At 33.9% G+C, this 16,168-nt stretch overlaps 1 protein-coding gene across 2 annotated transcripts in view; it reads right to left on the bottom strand.

Annotated features, from left to right (window-relative positions):
* The window catches only part of USP34 (ubiquitin specific peptidase 34), a 241,464-nt gene that overhangs the window by 12,660 nt on the left and 212,636 nt on the right, over positions 1-16,168 (bottom strand). For both annotated transcript variants that reach the window (XM_054575403.1, XM_054575404.1), the window contains exons 66-75: positions 15,924-16,028; positions 14,642-14,789; positions 10,295-10,929; positions 8,372-8,529; positions 6,096-6,174; positions 4,434-4,560; positions 3,478-3,585; positions 2,190-2,294; positions 1,948-2,072; positions 821-944 (exon numbers count right to left, since the gene is read on the bottom strand). In XM_054575403.1, coding sequence (XP_054431378.1) covers positions 821-944; positions 1,948-2,072; positions 2,190-2,294; positions 3,478-3,585; positions 4,434-4,560; positions 6,096-6,174; positions 8,372-8,529; positions 10,295-10,929; positions 14,642-14,789; positions 15,924-16,028 — 1,714 coding nt within the window. The remainder of the gene's footprint in view (positions 1-820; positions 945-1,947; positions 2,073-2,189; positions 2,295-3,477; positions 3,586-4,433; positions 4,561-6,095; positions 6,175-8,371; positions 8,530-10,294; positions 10,930-14,641; positions 14,790-15,923; positions 16,029-16,168) is intronic.

Below are 16,168 nucleotides of genomic sequence, written 5' to 3'. Positions count from 1 at the left end.
TCCATGAGTATTTTATTTACCGTGCTCTGAAACTACAGAACACTGGAGAGGATCCAGGACTATCTCTAAAAAAGCAAGACACACAGAACCTAAGAACTCTGGAGGTCCTGAGATAGGGGACATCTGGAGGTGGGTTACATGTCCTTCAATGACTTATGAAGCCAAACAAAAGTCATCCAAAGGGAGCATTCCCTAACAGCTCTCACATACATGCTTGGAGAGACCATATTACTTATTAACTAATTCGAGTTTTCTTCCCCCTTCATGATTCACTGATGGTTTTGTTTTCTATTTCTCACATATTCCTTTGCAAATTTCTCTACTTACTCACCTATTTTATAAGACTTACCTCCTAATTTACTCATATATGCACCTCTTCTTCACCCTAACAAGCCCACACAGCTTGCTCTTGGTGATACCAGCTCCAAAGCACAGCTGGCACTATAGGTCTCAACCTCAAGATCAGGGGTGGGGGAGTCCATCTAAGCCTGTCTCCCTAATCAGAGCAGTTTCTGTTTTTTGTTTTTAAATTCTGCTGGGCAGATGGAGGAGGACTTGGGCTTCTAGGTACAAAAGTGATCAGCCCTACTCCACACTCCCTTATAGGCCAGCTGAAACTCTGGGCAGAACTATTCAATGGAAACCAGTAAGTTGGTGTTTTCTTAATAAAAATAAAAATGTTCCCAAGATTAATTAATATTTTTAAACATTCACTTTAAAAAATAAAAGAAGGATTGTCTCATTTTTTTTCCTCCCCTTCCTGAATGACTAGGGGCTTAAAATAATTCAGTGGAATTTACTGCTCATCTTTTATACTTACTCAGCTTAACTAATGTTTCAGTAAATTTTTCACAGTTGATTGCAACTCGGCATAATAGATGGATGAATTGATGATAAGAAAAGAAGTAGTCTAGCAGCATACGATCATAAACGTCATCTTTGCCCTGAAGGTTAAAGATGATAAAATGGTTGCACTTTAATTGTATAATAAATTAAAGAGCATATTTTGTGCAAATGTAATAAATTTAACTAAAAAGCTGATTAAATATTTAAATTCTATAAGAACCTAGTTTTTTAATTTCCAAGTTTCTAGTAATGTTATTAAGATCTTAATTGTCACAAGTTTATTTTCAGTGTGCAAATGCTGTCAATTAAAATTACCCATTATGTCTATATACTTTAATAAAAAAAATTACTGTATGAATTTAAAACGTGACACTTTATTTAGCACTACAGACATATAATCAAGAAGAATAAATTAAATCTGACTTTTGAAATAGATTCCAAATTATTTCTGTAATGGTTACTACAGTGTTATTTTAATAGTTTATCTTACAAGAACTTAAGTATATTTAAGATACAAAGATAGTGGGCAAGGGAGAGTGTGAATGAAGTGAGGTGAAGAAAGATAAAGGGGGAAAATTGTTTAAAAAATGTTGAAACTAAAATAAATTATCCTGTACCTTCTCTCTGTAATTTAGAATTAGTATTATTTTAGAATAAGCATTAGAGGACAAAAATTAGACTCCAAATGATGACAAATCTATCAATTGTGACATAAGGCTTAGGTCAAAGGATTATAATTAAAGGGCAGTAAAAGAAGTCATTGATTATATGGCCAAATTTAAACAATAGTAGTACCTAACTTGACCTTTCAGGTTTAGATATATGACCCAGTTATAATTTAGCCTAGTAACAAATACTATTAAGGTTTTCTATTAGGGTGTTTTTTGAGGGGGAAAAAAACTTACTACTTGTGCTTATTGTTGATTTTTCAAATATTAAACCAACATTTCAGAGCACTAAAAGGAAAAAGTCCAAATGAGTCTAATCTTTTTAGGATCCACAAAATGGTCATTTAAATCTAATATACTCATAACTGCCAGAGGGGAAATTTCAGATTACTGTGTACTATAGAAACATGGTTTTCCTGGCATCCCAACATACCTTACTGGTTTCCACCATTGTGGGCAAGAGGCACATATTGAGTTCAGGGCGCGGAGGCCGAATATTGCTTTTCCCTCCTATTAGCTTGATATTTTCTCGACAAGGGAAATAAGGTCCAAGAGACACTAAGACATTAAAAGTGTACAATAAGAATAAATGGAAAAGTATAAATCTCCAAGTTTCAGTGTGCAGAAAGATTAAATGCCAACCATATTCAAGTACTGGGCTGGATGAATACATACTTGGTATATTACTGTGATGGTAAGTACAATGATTGTGTTGTAGAAATGGAACCAGAGTATGAAGAAAGTCATGGGGACTTAAAAGCACAAGTTCCTTGAGGACATCTGAAAATAAAAACACAATTTGGGTATTAAAAAACTGGAGTGTGTTTACCTGTTATTGTCAAACTCACAAACCCTTCTGGAGTGACTGGCTGTAGTGTGGCAGCTGGAGAATTTTAATGAGTCTAAAACTGTTTCAGCTCCTGACACTGGGAGGAATTTTGTCTGATGTTCAATGAAATCTGAATCAGCAGAGTTACTAACCACAATATGGCCATTATTTAGAAACTAAAATTTAAAACTTTTTATTTGTATATTATTTATCCAAGAGAAGCATCATGAAGTATAGTGAGGGAAACACTTAGTGCACATTATGTATCTTCATAAAATCAACCACAGAAACATATAAAGAAATCTAAAGTTCAAAGTTCTTCAGATCTAAGGGATAATCTTTATCTACTTTTAGTGTTTCATGATGCTACTGGACTGATTCTCATCCTCTAATCACAGAGGTGTAAAGCCCATGATGACAGGCTATTGCTGGAGATTCTGGCAATCAGAGAACACTCTGCACCTCTCCCCTCTTGCTGGAGAAGCGTAGTCCAGTAATTCCACAGAACGTCAGGCCAATGCCTGCCAAGGCTGACTGCTTATACATGACAGCCAGTTATTCACGTCATTTTGAGAAAGTCTCTTAAGATGACTTTAAAAGTGACTTCTAAGGTAATAAAAATCTCAATATAAATTTAAAATGAGGGGGTCTTTTAACAGGTACAAATTATCATGTTGTTATAAGTATGCAATCAATAAAAAGGTAAAATACTTAGGAGTCTATGAACAGCTACTAAGAAGTATCTTTAGGCAAAATAACTCACAGTGAAATAATCACCACAACCCTTTACAATGCTAATTTTACTTTGTAAAATTTGCATGATTCTACCTTGCCTATATAGGATCAGATGATTTTACAGCAGGAGCCCAGGTATATTAAGTGATCTGCCCATGGTCACATAGGTAATTACTGGCATGTTAAAAAATAAAATTCATTTTTCTTAGGACCTGTTGGCCAGTGCAAGTTACACATAAAAAGTAAAAATATTTTCCAAACCCTACAGAACATCACATCTTACCAAAAAAAGCCCCCCCAAAACAAAAATCAAACAAAACCCCCCAAAACAAACAAAAAAACCCAGAAAAATTTTCTTTTACTAGCATTTTACATAGGTATATATTCTAAGTAACTTACCAATACAGGCATTTCTAAGCTCTGGAGGACTATAGGAATTAAGAAGAGTTAACAGTTTATGGGCAAATTCAATTCGCTCCTGCCACTGGATTAATGCTTGTTTTACATCTGCAAATACAAAAGCATATGTAAATATACCACTTGAAATCAAACCTCCTCACAATTATTTTCTATGTAAACTAAAGAATACTAACACTAAGAAATTCAAATTAATCACAAACATCTTGGGTAAAGGCTGTGACTGTTCTCATGAGATGGCTACTACTGTTAGGCCTGCTAGATTTCTTTTTCTTCTTTTATTCATTCCAGAGAGAGGGGAAGGGAGAGAGAAAGAGAGGATGAGAAACACTGATGCGAGAAACATCTATTGATTGCCTCCTGCATGTGCTCTGAGGACCAAACCTGCACTCTAGGCATCTGCCCTGACCAGGAATCGAACCAGGGACCCTTCGGTCTGCAGGTTGACGCTCCATCAACTGAGCCACACTGGGCAGGGCTAATCCTGCTAGATTTCTTAAAAGCATATGTTTCAGGGATGAATATATTATATTTTCCAGAAATTTAATGAAATTCAGAGTTAACATTAATTTAGAGGGACAAAAGAGGTATTTTTATAGTTATTTCTCTTAAAACTAAAAATGATCTAATCTAAGCCATGAAGTTTCCAGCTTCACAAAATACTTATGTTGTTACTTTGCTGGAAATGTTTTCCAGTCTCCTAAATCCTGACACTTACAGCATGCTTGACTATTTTGGGGGTAGGCATATAGAAAATAAACAAAAGCATTATATCAGGAGGTCATAGTAAACATTTCCTCATGATTAGCTAGCATCAGCCCCAACTTCTGTATATAAACTGGAGATAAAAAATTCTCTGAAGCCTGCAATTTAAATGCCTTATTTTGCTCTTTAACAGTTGAACTAAAAACAACAAAAAGAAATAGAAATGGCCAAACCTTTTCTCTGAAGATATGGGCGTGTAGACTTCAATACCGAAAGGAATATTGACAGAAGTTCTACTAAGTCTCCAGTCACATGGCAAGCTGTGGCTTCATGATACATCATGTGCAGTGTGTTGAAAGACTACAAGTGATTCAAAAAAATGGAAAACTTCATTTCATTTTTACTTTATTGAGCCACAAAATTGTAGTGCTCATCTTCTAGACAGATGTTTCCATACTCGAACTATGCATATGGCATATAAACAAAAGCAAATCTATTTGTTTTTAACCTAAGTCAAATTCTCTGGAAGAATCCTCATACTTCTGAGCTCTGATATTCTGAGTATACATTTTAGTCTGAAGGGATAATTTATCAGATTTTTCTTCTTTTTGTTACTATTTGTTCTAAGACTGCAAACCTAACTAACGCTTATAAGGCACCAGGCAACAACAGGAAGATTGTGAAGAACCCCTAGCTAACTGCTTTCACTAACTCTTCAGGGCTTCTGAAGATAGAAAATGGTGACATGGCTGTTAGCCATGCTGAAAATAGTAGGTCTCAAAGAGGTAGAAAGCTCAAAAACATAGGAATTTCTTTAATCACAATGTCTTGTTAAATCTATTAACTTCTTTAACTATATTAAGCTTAATTAAACCCTTAGATTTTTCTATTACATTTTAGGTCAAAGCATCTTATTTCTAATCATCTTGAATCAGTTCCCCATAACCTGTATACCATTCAGAATTTAATATTCAAAATTGATCTGTGGCAGTACCTAATCTGAACAATATAACTTGTGTGACATTTAACCTGTAAGTTGTGAAGACAGGAACCATGTCTGTCTGGTTCACTGCTGTACCCCCAGTGCCTAGACAGTGCCTGGCACAGAGTAGATAATCAAACATCTGTTGAGTGAAAGAATTAAATTTTCACTACTCCTCTTTATATACCTTTTGTTTTATCCAAACAAATAGTTGGCATTTCTAAAATACAACCAATACTTTCTTGCTCTGTGCCTATTAAGTCATTTATCTAAATGCTCTCCCACTTACCATAACAAGTCCAACTTCTTGCAAGCACAGTTTCAGATACGTTGTATTCCTGTTCTACCATACCATTAACTGAAACCATCACCCTGCCTCTTAGTCTCACGGCATCCTTTGCATGTACTCTTTCATCTGATCTTCATTAGTAGACAAAAGTTTACAATGCACCTCTGTGGCCTTAAAATCATCTCACACTGTGGATGTTCAAGAATTATGGGATGAATGAATGGCTGATTTTAACCACCTGTAACAGTCTCACAGGCTTTCTCTGATGATGCTAATCTCAGTCTCTGTAACGTTATCAAATAAGTGAGCTCTTGAGAACTGTGCTCTTGGTTAAATCATATGAATTTCTTCTGTTTCTATCCTTACAAATAAAATGAATAGAACTAGTCTACTTTAAGTGATTGTTCTACATACAAAATGATGGGGAAAGTATGGAATTACTATGGAAAAAGAAAACAGCACCCTAAAAACTGTGACCTAATTATTTTTTGAATATGAATTAGCATTTACTGATCTATATAATTAGAACAAGATACCTATAAAGTCTACAATAAACTCTAGCCACAAAACAAGAAGTCTTGGTGAGAAAATTAAAATGAAAAACATCTACTATAAAATATTTACCTCAGTCATCAGGATCAACCCTCGATTAAATACAACAAGAAGTCTGTCTTCATCAGATTCTAATAGTATTCTGAAGGCACTGGAAAGAAATATATAAAGTCTAATTTGAGAACTCGAAATTAGAAAAGAACACTCTTCTCATATTAAAAACAAAAACAACAAACCCTGAAGTATAATATATTGTCATTTAGGCTCTCTACTTTCCTACCTACAGAAAACAATTTCTTAGTAATGTAATGAAAGGAGATAATATTAAATAAGAAACCCTGTAAGTAGCTTAAGGAAAAGTTATGTCTAATAGTATCTAGTCAACTCTCAATTATCCACAATGGTGGATGAGAGGTATAACAGGAATATTTTCAGTATAAAAAATATTTTTAATAATGGGTTTATCTTCTAAATTATAAGTTTTGGATAATAAAAAAATATACTTGTATTATGAAAGCACTCAGGGGGTTATTGAGAAAAAACAGAGACGGGAGGGGAAAAACATTAAAAACATATGGTGACCTTGTAAATAATTCATATAATAATCATTAAAAGTAGCTATTCCTTGTTAACAGACCTTATTTCATTATTAGGTACTGGAAAATGATGTTATATAGTACAAATGGAAATCCACTTTAATATAATGTTTTCTTTCCTTATTAAAAAAAAAGTTAAGAAAGCTCCAAATCTCTTTTTGAAAATAAACTTTAAGTAGTAAATCTTGGGAAAACAATATATTCAAAATTAATGTCAAAGTTTTTTTTAAAGTTCTGGCAAAAGTATTTTATGTACTAATAAAAATTCAAATTCAAAAGTTTTCTGAGGAAGATAACCTGAAACAACTTTATCTTGGGTTGAATATGAATAGTTTCAACACTACATGAACAAACAAACAAAAAAACTCAGATACAGGCAACAGAATGGTGTCTACTAGAGGTAAGGGGAATAGGGGGTGGAAGGATGAAGAGGGTAAAGTGAGTCAAATAGATAGTGACAGCAGGAGGCTTTGGGTGGTGAGCATGCAAGAGAACATACAAATGTCATACTGTAAAGTTGTACACATGAAATTTATATAATGTTATTAACCAATGTTACCCCAATTAACTTTAATTTAAAAAATTTAAAAGATACTATAGTATTAAAAAAAGTACTGCCAAGAAATATGCGCCTAATAAAGTATAGAACCTCCAATTATTAGAAGTAATATTGGGTTGGCCAAAAGTTTGTCTGGTTTTTTTCCGTACAATGGCTCTAGTAGTGGTCAGTTGTCTTTAACTTCATTTAAAGTGATTTTGTTAGATTGTATTGTGACAGCTGTTATATCAGTGTATATTTTTTTTAAAAACTCACCAAAATTGGTGAATTTCTGTGTAGCCATTTTAATATTGAAGATGGAAAAAAATCCCTAACATTTTCAGCATATCATGCTTTATTATTTCAAGAAAGGTAAAAACACAACTGAAGCGCAAAAAAAGATTTGTGCAGTATATGGAGAAGATGCTGTGACTGATAGAACATGTCAGAAGTGGTTTGCGAAGTTTCATACTGGAGATTTATCACTGGATGATGGCTAGTTGAGTAGACCAGTTGAAATTGATAGTGATCAAATTGAGGCATTAACTGAGAACGATCAACATTATACCATGTGGGAGATAGCCAACGTACTCAAAATATCCAAATCAATAAAGTTATAGGTGAAAATAAAAAAATATGTCTTGTATTTTAAGGGAAAAAACCATACAGACTTTTTGGCCATCCCAATATATAAAAGCATTTTAAGAAATTAACCTGGATTTTAATTTGCTCAGAGCAACTGTAAAGATCATGATTTATTATTTTGCCTAATTCCTGCAGTTATAAATATATATAGATCCAGGCTAAATAGAATGAAAAATACATTAACAGTGACTCATCCAAAGATGAATAAAGCTGTTTTTGGAGGCCTCTAGAACTGAACTTTTCAAGCATAAGTTTGGATGACTGGCATAGAGGAGTGTCAAGCTTTAGGTTGATTATATATGTATAGTAAGGTTCCTTCCAACCCTAATATTCTATAATTTTGATAAAACACAAACAATCCACAACCAAACAAAAACAAAACCTGTTCAAAAGCAGCTTATTAACTTTCAAAATATAAATTCTTCCAAGGTAACTAAATGCACAAATGCTTTCCCAATAACCTTATAGAACTGGTAAACTTTCAGTTACAAATAATTTAAATTACATGTCCCTTCACTTGGAAAAACAAAACAAAACAAACAAAAAAACACCACAAAACATCTTTTTACCTTATTAATGTAGTCCAGCAGGAGCGGCCATCTAAGCAACGTAAGTAACAACTTATGGTTGTTTTCTTAAACTGCTTAATATCTTCTAATTCTTCATCTCTCATATCTGGCCTCTGAGCTATAAACAGTTGCATCAGGTTAAATAGTTCTTCCACTGCCTAAAAAAAAGAGTAAATAAGCATTATGGTGATATTTTAACCCTATGACATTTTAGGATGTCTGCTTCTCATTCTGAATGTTATGCTCATTAACCAGCTCTTAAAAATTACACAAATAATCTAGACTACACTGTCATTCAAGAACAGTTACAAAATTAGCAACATATTCTATTTTTAAAATTTCATATATAATCCACAGAAAGAAAATCTCAAAATAAAATTTTAGGAAGATTAAAAGCTACAAATTAATATAGTTCATTTTTAGTCTTAATACTGTTTATATTTAGACAAAGTTTTGTAACTTCCACTGTGAATCCAGAGATAAGCTACATAATCCTTTGTCCCCTTTAATAAATGAGAAATCATTATACTTGGTCACAAAAATTTTACACCCCTCAATTAAGACTATTTCTGAGAAAAACTCTTTCGTGCCAACATTTGAAATGCTCTTTCTTGATTGATGGATAGTCAGTTCATATTACCTGTCAAAACTTAAGCACCATTTTTATTAAAATCTCTAATAGATAAATTCTACAATAAAAGCTGTTACATTTCATTGATGTTAAGGGCAAGAAACAACATTAGGGGATATTCGCACTCACCCAGCACTCTTCAAAGGTATATTTAACTATGGACATGTTTAGTAATTAAATATTTATGTAAATGTAATAGGAACAAATCTATTGAATCTTAACATTGTAAATCCTGTTCTGACTCCTAAGTCAGGCTCTCCTTCTCTTCCTTCTGTATTCTTATAGCCTTGGTATGGAACTTTTTTTGGTACTTAATACAGTCACACTTCTTTATTATAAGCATTCTTTCTTCACTGGAAAGTAGATTATTCTTTCAGGGTGAGAAATTTTAAACAATTCACTACATTATGTCTGAAGAACAGTAAAGTCCTTTTTTTTTCAACAGGAAAAAGGAGTACAGTACACAATTCAAGGATGTCAATCCTTAAAATACCCTTTATTGTATTTTTTGGATTGAACTGTTAAATGTTTAATGGTTTGAAAAAGTTCCACCTACTCTCCACTCCCACGACCCCCTATTTAGCAGACTACTCACATTAGCAGTTTGTAGTCTGTGGGTTCACAATAGGTTTAACAAAGGTTCTGTACTCTCAATCCAACCCCACTCCCAGATTTATACCCTCTTGGTCTAATTTTTTATTGACAACAGAGAGGAAGAGATGACAGTGAAAGGAATTACTCAGCCTTAATGGAGGGGAGAAAATTTAATATGAAACCTACAAATAGTCTGCAGAGAAAAAACGATTAGATTTAGACTGCATATATTTGCATTCTGATAGAGCCCTTAACTATTTCATTCAGTTGAATGTAGTGTGAGGAAAAAAATACTAGGGGGATACTACAGCAAAGATAAAAATATTATCTAGCTTACAACTTCGCATAGCATATAGAACTTATCAAAATAATAAATACTTCCTTAAAATTACCACAAAGCTGACTTTTTTCATTACGTACACATGAAAGACACATTTAGGAAATCATAAATTAAAATAGGTAGGTTCCATTGGAGAGAAAATTTCAGTATCAGCCTAGAAAAACTATCCAAATACTTATAAATTTTACAACCATATAGCATTTTATACATGTTCAACTTAACAAATACACATTAAATCTTTAAGAAAGAATAAAGTTAGACTGTATTCCCATATTTTGTCACCACTTCCCACAAGGTGAAAAACAGGTATTTCTATCAACCTGAGGATACATATACAAGATTTATCAACTTTACTCACTCCAGGGTATTGGCTGGCATGCGGTGTGAGATTCTTAAAGGCCCACTGGATGTTCTGGTGAGAAGCTAGCTGTCGTGTAAATGCAGGAGACTGTTCACAGCAGAGCCTCAGAATGCCGTAGTAGGCAGGCAGCATCCCACGGTTAAAAAGCACCACATCCTGATCATCATGGTCAGCAAGGATGTAATTGAAGGCAATGTTCTTGGTTACCACTGGGTTCTGAACAATAAGGCGGATATTCTCTGGACAGTCAGCACACACATTGTACCAAAATGAAAGCAAAGCCTGTTTATTGTGATTTGTAGCTATTGCTGGCTCAGAAAGTTTAGGCTGGAAAAGGTTCCACAAATCCATGAAATATGTGGAAAACATCAGCTTCTCAGTTTTGGAAATTAAACAGTAAGTCATAAAGCTAAAATAGGGCACTAGCTTTGTAGTGCCATGAACAGCAGCATCAACATAAAGTTTGGCTCTTGAGAGCAAACCAAGGAGCACGTTGTAGACCTGATGTAGGACTACTGTTGTGTCTGGACTGAGTGGAAGGTCACGGGTTGGGATGTGCAAAGACCGTGTTGACCGGAACATCTGGCGGAAGGAATTGCTTGGTATAAGGGACACCAGAAGATATGCTGCAGCTATAAAATGTAAAACAAAACTGTCAGATCCTTACAAGATATAAAATAGACTGAAGAGCAGTCATTACACACAAAGCCACTCTTTCCTTTAAAAACGAAAATGAATAAAATTTAAGGGATATGAACATCTCTTTTAATATCTTTCTGCTCTACCATTAGCCCCACAGAAAGATCCCAAGGAATGATGATAACAGACATCTTCCATTCTGTCATTATTTTTTAAGTGGACACAACAATAGCATTAGCAGAAACAGCTTTAAACCTCTTTTGTGTAGCTTTCCCAAGATGTAGAGTTTTCCCACTTATTTTATCATTTCATTTCTTCTTAGGAAACAATATGGTTTAACAGAAAGAAGAAAGTATTTGGAGCCATTATTATTTTGTAATAATTTACAGATCATGGTAAAATTTACATTATAAAGACAAAATGAGATCTATCTAAAAGTCCTTTGTAATGTATAAGATTATATATATGACAATTACAGAACATTAGCTTTGGAAAATCTTTAAAAGTTTTCTAGGCTAACTTGTACACAAAGAAAGAATCTCTTCTTCAACATACCTGAAAAATCTTAATAAGCCTATGCTATAATTCTGAGAGGCTAATGACTCATTAGTTGAGTCTATCTGTAAAAGTAGTTAGGCATTGAGCTAAATACTTTATAAATATTATCTCATCTAATCTTCACAGTCATCATGGAGGCAGGTGATAATATATTGGAAAATCTGAATCTTGGAGAAGCAAAAACTGAGGTCACACAGATAGAGGTGGAGCTCATATTCAGCCTTGGGAGATGATGATGATGATAATAATAATGGTAAAACGATAACAAGAATTGCTAACATTTATTAAATGTTTACTATTTAACATCATAACTTTATATACAATAGTAGGCACTACTTTTATTTATTCCCACTTTCACTCAGACTTAAAACAGTAAGACTACTGAGTATTACACAGCCGGTGGTACAACTAGAATTCAAACCCAGATGGTCAGCCTCATTAGCTAAGGCCTCTAAGGACTTAGTTTAACTCTTCTTAATATACCTGCTAATTCTGTCTCTCATTATTCTACTTATATAATTTGATAATTTCCATTGCACTGCAAAACAAATAGTGTTTCTAAAATTAATTGTAATCTATTTTACAGATTATAAATTAAAGTTTATTTCTGTACAATACTCCATTTCTATGTATTTCTTCACCTATATATTGCTCTGGTAGGCTATTTTCAGGGTGGCTCAATTTGACATGTGTTTCAAACATAAAAAGTTGGCATGTAGGTAGCATCCTAATCAGTTTTTTGTGTAACACTGCAATTGAAAAAGTCTTTCATGATTTAAAAAAACTTATTCAGTTGAATATAGAGCAAATCTACTTTCACTTCTATATGGAAACTCTTAAAATATATGAAGATACCTATCATGTCTCAATTTTTCTTTAGACAAAAATTCTCAGTAATTCCTTAAAGTTATTTTTAAGATTGAAAAGTTCTCTAGTTTTTCATCTATACATATTATACTAATTCTTACTCTAAGTTATATTTATTCTATTCAAATATTTGGGCCATTTTTTCAAGTTACATTATATCAGAAATATTTTTTGACATTACTGTAGTCTCTACTATAATAATTTAAAAACAATGCATTATTAACAACTTATTTCCAACTGAATATCCAGCTTTAAATTTTTTCACAACTATAAATAATATGGTTGGGTATCCATATATTGGATGAACAACTTATACTGGAATCCATGAAACAATATTACTGAGTAAAAACGGACAAAAAGATTTTAAAGATTTCATTACATACTGCTAACCTGCCCTTCATAAGGGTAATATTAACTTACAATGTCACTGCAGTGCATAAGAATGCGACTTCCTAAGCACTGTCATAAATATTAGGCGTAATGGCTAGCTAAAAAACTTTTTTGGTTGGCAGAGGGGTTCAGCACAGGTTTTTGTTTTATGTTCAAAAGTCAGGACGTGAATGCCAAAGGACGTATCTGTCAGCTCCTAAAAATATCCCACTACTGTGGGGTTAATGACATTGGCAGGAAAAACAAGCCTGTGAGCAGAGTACCAATACCAATCCAGTTGTACCCACAACTGAAAGTTTTTCCCTAATCTTTTATTTTAGAAGAGAGTTTCCATATACCCTCTCCTCATTTCCTCTACTGTTAATAGCTATTATTACTAAGGTACATTTGTTGTGACTAAGGAACCAACACTGGCACCCAACCACTAAAATTTACTCTATACTTCAATAGTTTTATAGTTTTGCCCTAATGTTCTTTTTTTTCTTTAATGGTTCTAGGATACATTACATTTAGTTATTATGTCTCCTTAAACTCCTTGTGGCTATAATTTCTCTGACTTTCCTTGCATTTGGTAACCCTGATAGTTGGGGGTGGGTCAGGTACTTTTGTAGAAATCCCTCAAACTGGGTTGGTTTGATAATTATCATAGTTAGACTCAGGTTATAGGTTTTTGGGGGAAGACCACACATGTCCAGTGCCCTTTGCATCACATTATACTGTACACGCTATAAACATGACTCTTCACTGATGACGTTAAAACCTCAGTCACCTGGCTGAGTTAATGTTTGTCAAGTTTCTTAAAGTTATTTCCCCCATCCCCCATACTCTACTTTTTGAAAAACGGCACTGAGTGCACATAAAAGGGGTGGGAAATTAAACCTTCTTGGGGCAAGTAAGTTATTTTAAATTCTTCTATATGGAGGAGCTATCTCTTCTTATTTACTTAATCTTTTATTTACAGCAATATGAACTCCTGAGTATTTACATTATACTTTGGGTTACAATCCAGCACTGTTTTTTATTTACTCAAATTGTTCCAGCTTCGGCCATAGGGAGCTCTTTCAGGATTGTTCTAGGTCCCTTTGATATACCCCCATCACTCTGGTTTTTAAGCACCTCTTTACTTTCTGGTTCTATAAGATGCTAATCAGCCATTTCTCCAAGGAGCTGTGATTCGTTTCATTGCAAAATGATGTTTAGAAAAAGAGACCTGAGTATTTGACATGCTTGTTGCTACTGGAATGTCACTGATTCTAGGCTCTCTCAGTAGAAAGCTAGCAATGATTTTAATGATTAAAAAAATGTAAAATATTAACTACTCTGATTTTTATTTCTTCGAATACTATTAAGAGAGGACACAGTCTATGTTTATTTACAAGTAATTTTCTATTCTGTAAAATATATCTTGTATGTGTCCACTTGTCTTTCAAGACTTTCTATTTATTCTCCTCTGGCATGTGTATAATAAAGATGTTTATCATTTAATGCCCATAATTTCAGTAAGTATTTTCTCTCAATTTGTTTTATGTCTTTGTTACTAGTTTACTTTTGGCCTTCTCAGATTTTTTAAGAGAATTTTCTGACCCTTTACTCTCTTTACTAATCCTCATCAGGCTTTGTCACTCTGTCAAGCAAGGAAACAAAAATGGCGGTTGTGGTGATGTCGCCCAAGAAAAGACATACTTCTCTATCCTTAAAAAACAAAAACACTATACATGTTTATAAAACATTGGTATAGGTTTCCAAATACTAATATAACTTTGACTTTTCAAACAGTTTCTAAAAGCATTGGATTATACAACGGGCATACTGTAGTCACCTTAAAAACAAAACGAAAAAACAAAACTTGGACAACAAATGGTTTGTTAAAATTCTGAATATCTGACTTACAAGTTCTGACTCTGGGATAATTGTGAGCCAAAAGAAACCGCTCGACCCAGTTTTCCATATTCTGTAGGACCCAGCTGTGTGCCAGTTTATTTCGGGGTGTCTGCACTGCCAACCAATCCAGACACTGAGAAGGATTGTATTCAATTACCTACAAATAAAACAAACAAGAAAAGACTGTAAGGCCAACTGAATGAGCAGTTCTTTTTAACTTACTTTTGGTATATGCCATTAAACACTTAGAAGTCTAAACAGTTTTTGAAAACTAGAACCGAAAAAAAGTTTCAACCATGTTTCCCCATTTCCAAAGCTACTTACTTTTATCAACAGGAAATGCTCAGAAACATTTGTCATTAGTTTACAAAATAAAATTAAAATAACTAAGGACTCCAACACAAGACCAGTAAGAGAAGCCAATGACAAAATAACCAAGGATTCTAACAAGACCAATGAGAGAAGCCAATGACTTTTAGGTCTAAGAATGCAAATTAATTGAAAAGTACTTTTAACTCTTTAAAGTTTCTCATCTTTATTTTTATTATTGTTTGCCCAATCCATTACTATAAGTGAGAATGAAAACCAGCTCAACTGCACAGCTGGGGAGATTTTTTTTTTTTCCATAGGAAAATGGAATCTTAGGAACCTAGAGTAGGGGTTGGAAAACTCTAACTCATAGGCCAATTTCAGTGGTTGCCTGTTTTTTAATTTTTACTGGAACACAGCCATATCTAATCATTTATGTATTGTCCATGGCTGGTTTTATGCTAAAACAGCAGCTAAATGGTTTCAACAGAGCCTAAAGTACTTACTATCTGGCCAGGTAGAGAAAAAGTTTGCTGACCCCTGGTCTGGAGAGTGGGCCTTTCCAACCCTAAGGAGAAATTTTATGAACTCAGCAGTTAACTGTGGAAGAGAGGAAGTGGTTGGTGCTTTCTCTAACATTTCTATCAACTGCTGAGAACACTTAGTTTGTATTTCTAGGGCTTCTGTCACTTTCTTTTTTTTTTGAGGGTAGGGAAGTGAGAACCTTGGATTGGCTGAAGGCTGTTCATGAATCTAGGAAAAAGTCTGTAAAAATCTGGGAAACTAGACAACACCTCTTTTCCGCCTCAGACCTTCTGACTAAAGTGTCTTTTCTTCCCAGAAACTTACTAAATTAGTAACTTACTAAGTCCATTTTGGGTTAGTCAAGTAAGAAGAAACTGGTACTTAATATGGTAGTGGCTGTATTCTACAAATAAAATACTCAAAAAAGAAATACTGAAACATCTGCTGCAAGACTTACCTCCCATATCCTCTGCAGAATGTAAGATGCAAAAGGAGGCATTCCTGGAGGTCCACCAGCAAACTCCATTAGCATAGTCAACAATTTAAAGAAAGGATTGGCTGCCTGTAAGAGACATACAAGACTGTGTATTTAGGTATATTTGAACCCGTCTCTATCAGCAGAAAATAGACACATATACTCTTGCATACCTCACATTTAAATCTATTGCATTATGTTTGCAGAGCTCAGTACTCCTGCATATG

Source organism: Pteronotus mesoamericanus, unplaced genomic scaffold, assembly GCF_021234165.1.
Source record: "Pteronotus mesoamericanus isolate MK-2021 breed Mesoamerican mustached bat unplaced genomic scaffold, CSHL_Meso_final contig_291, whole genome shotgun sequence".
Taxonomy (NCBI): Eukaryota; Metazoa; Chordata; class Mammalia; order Chiroptera; family Mormoopidae; genus Pteronotus; species Pteronotus mesoamericanus.
The sequence above is the reverse complement of the archived record's forward strand: the minus strand, read 5'-3'. Positions and strand labels throughout refer to the sequence as shown.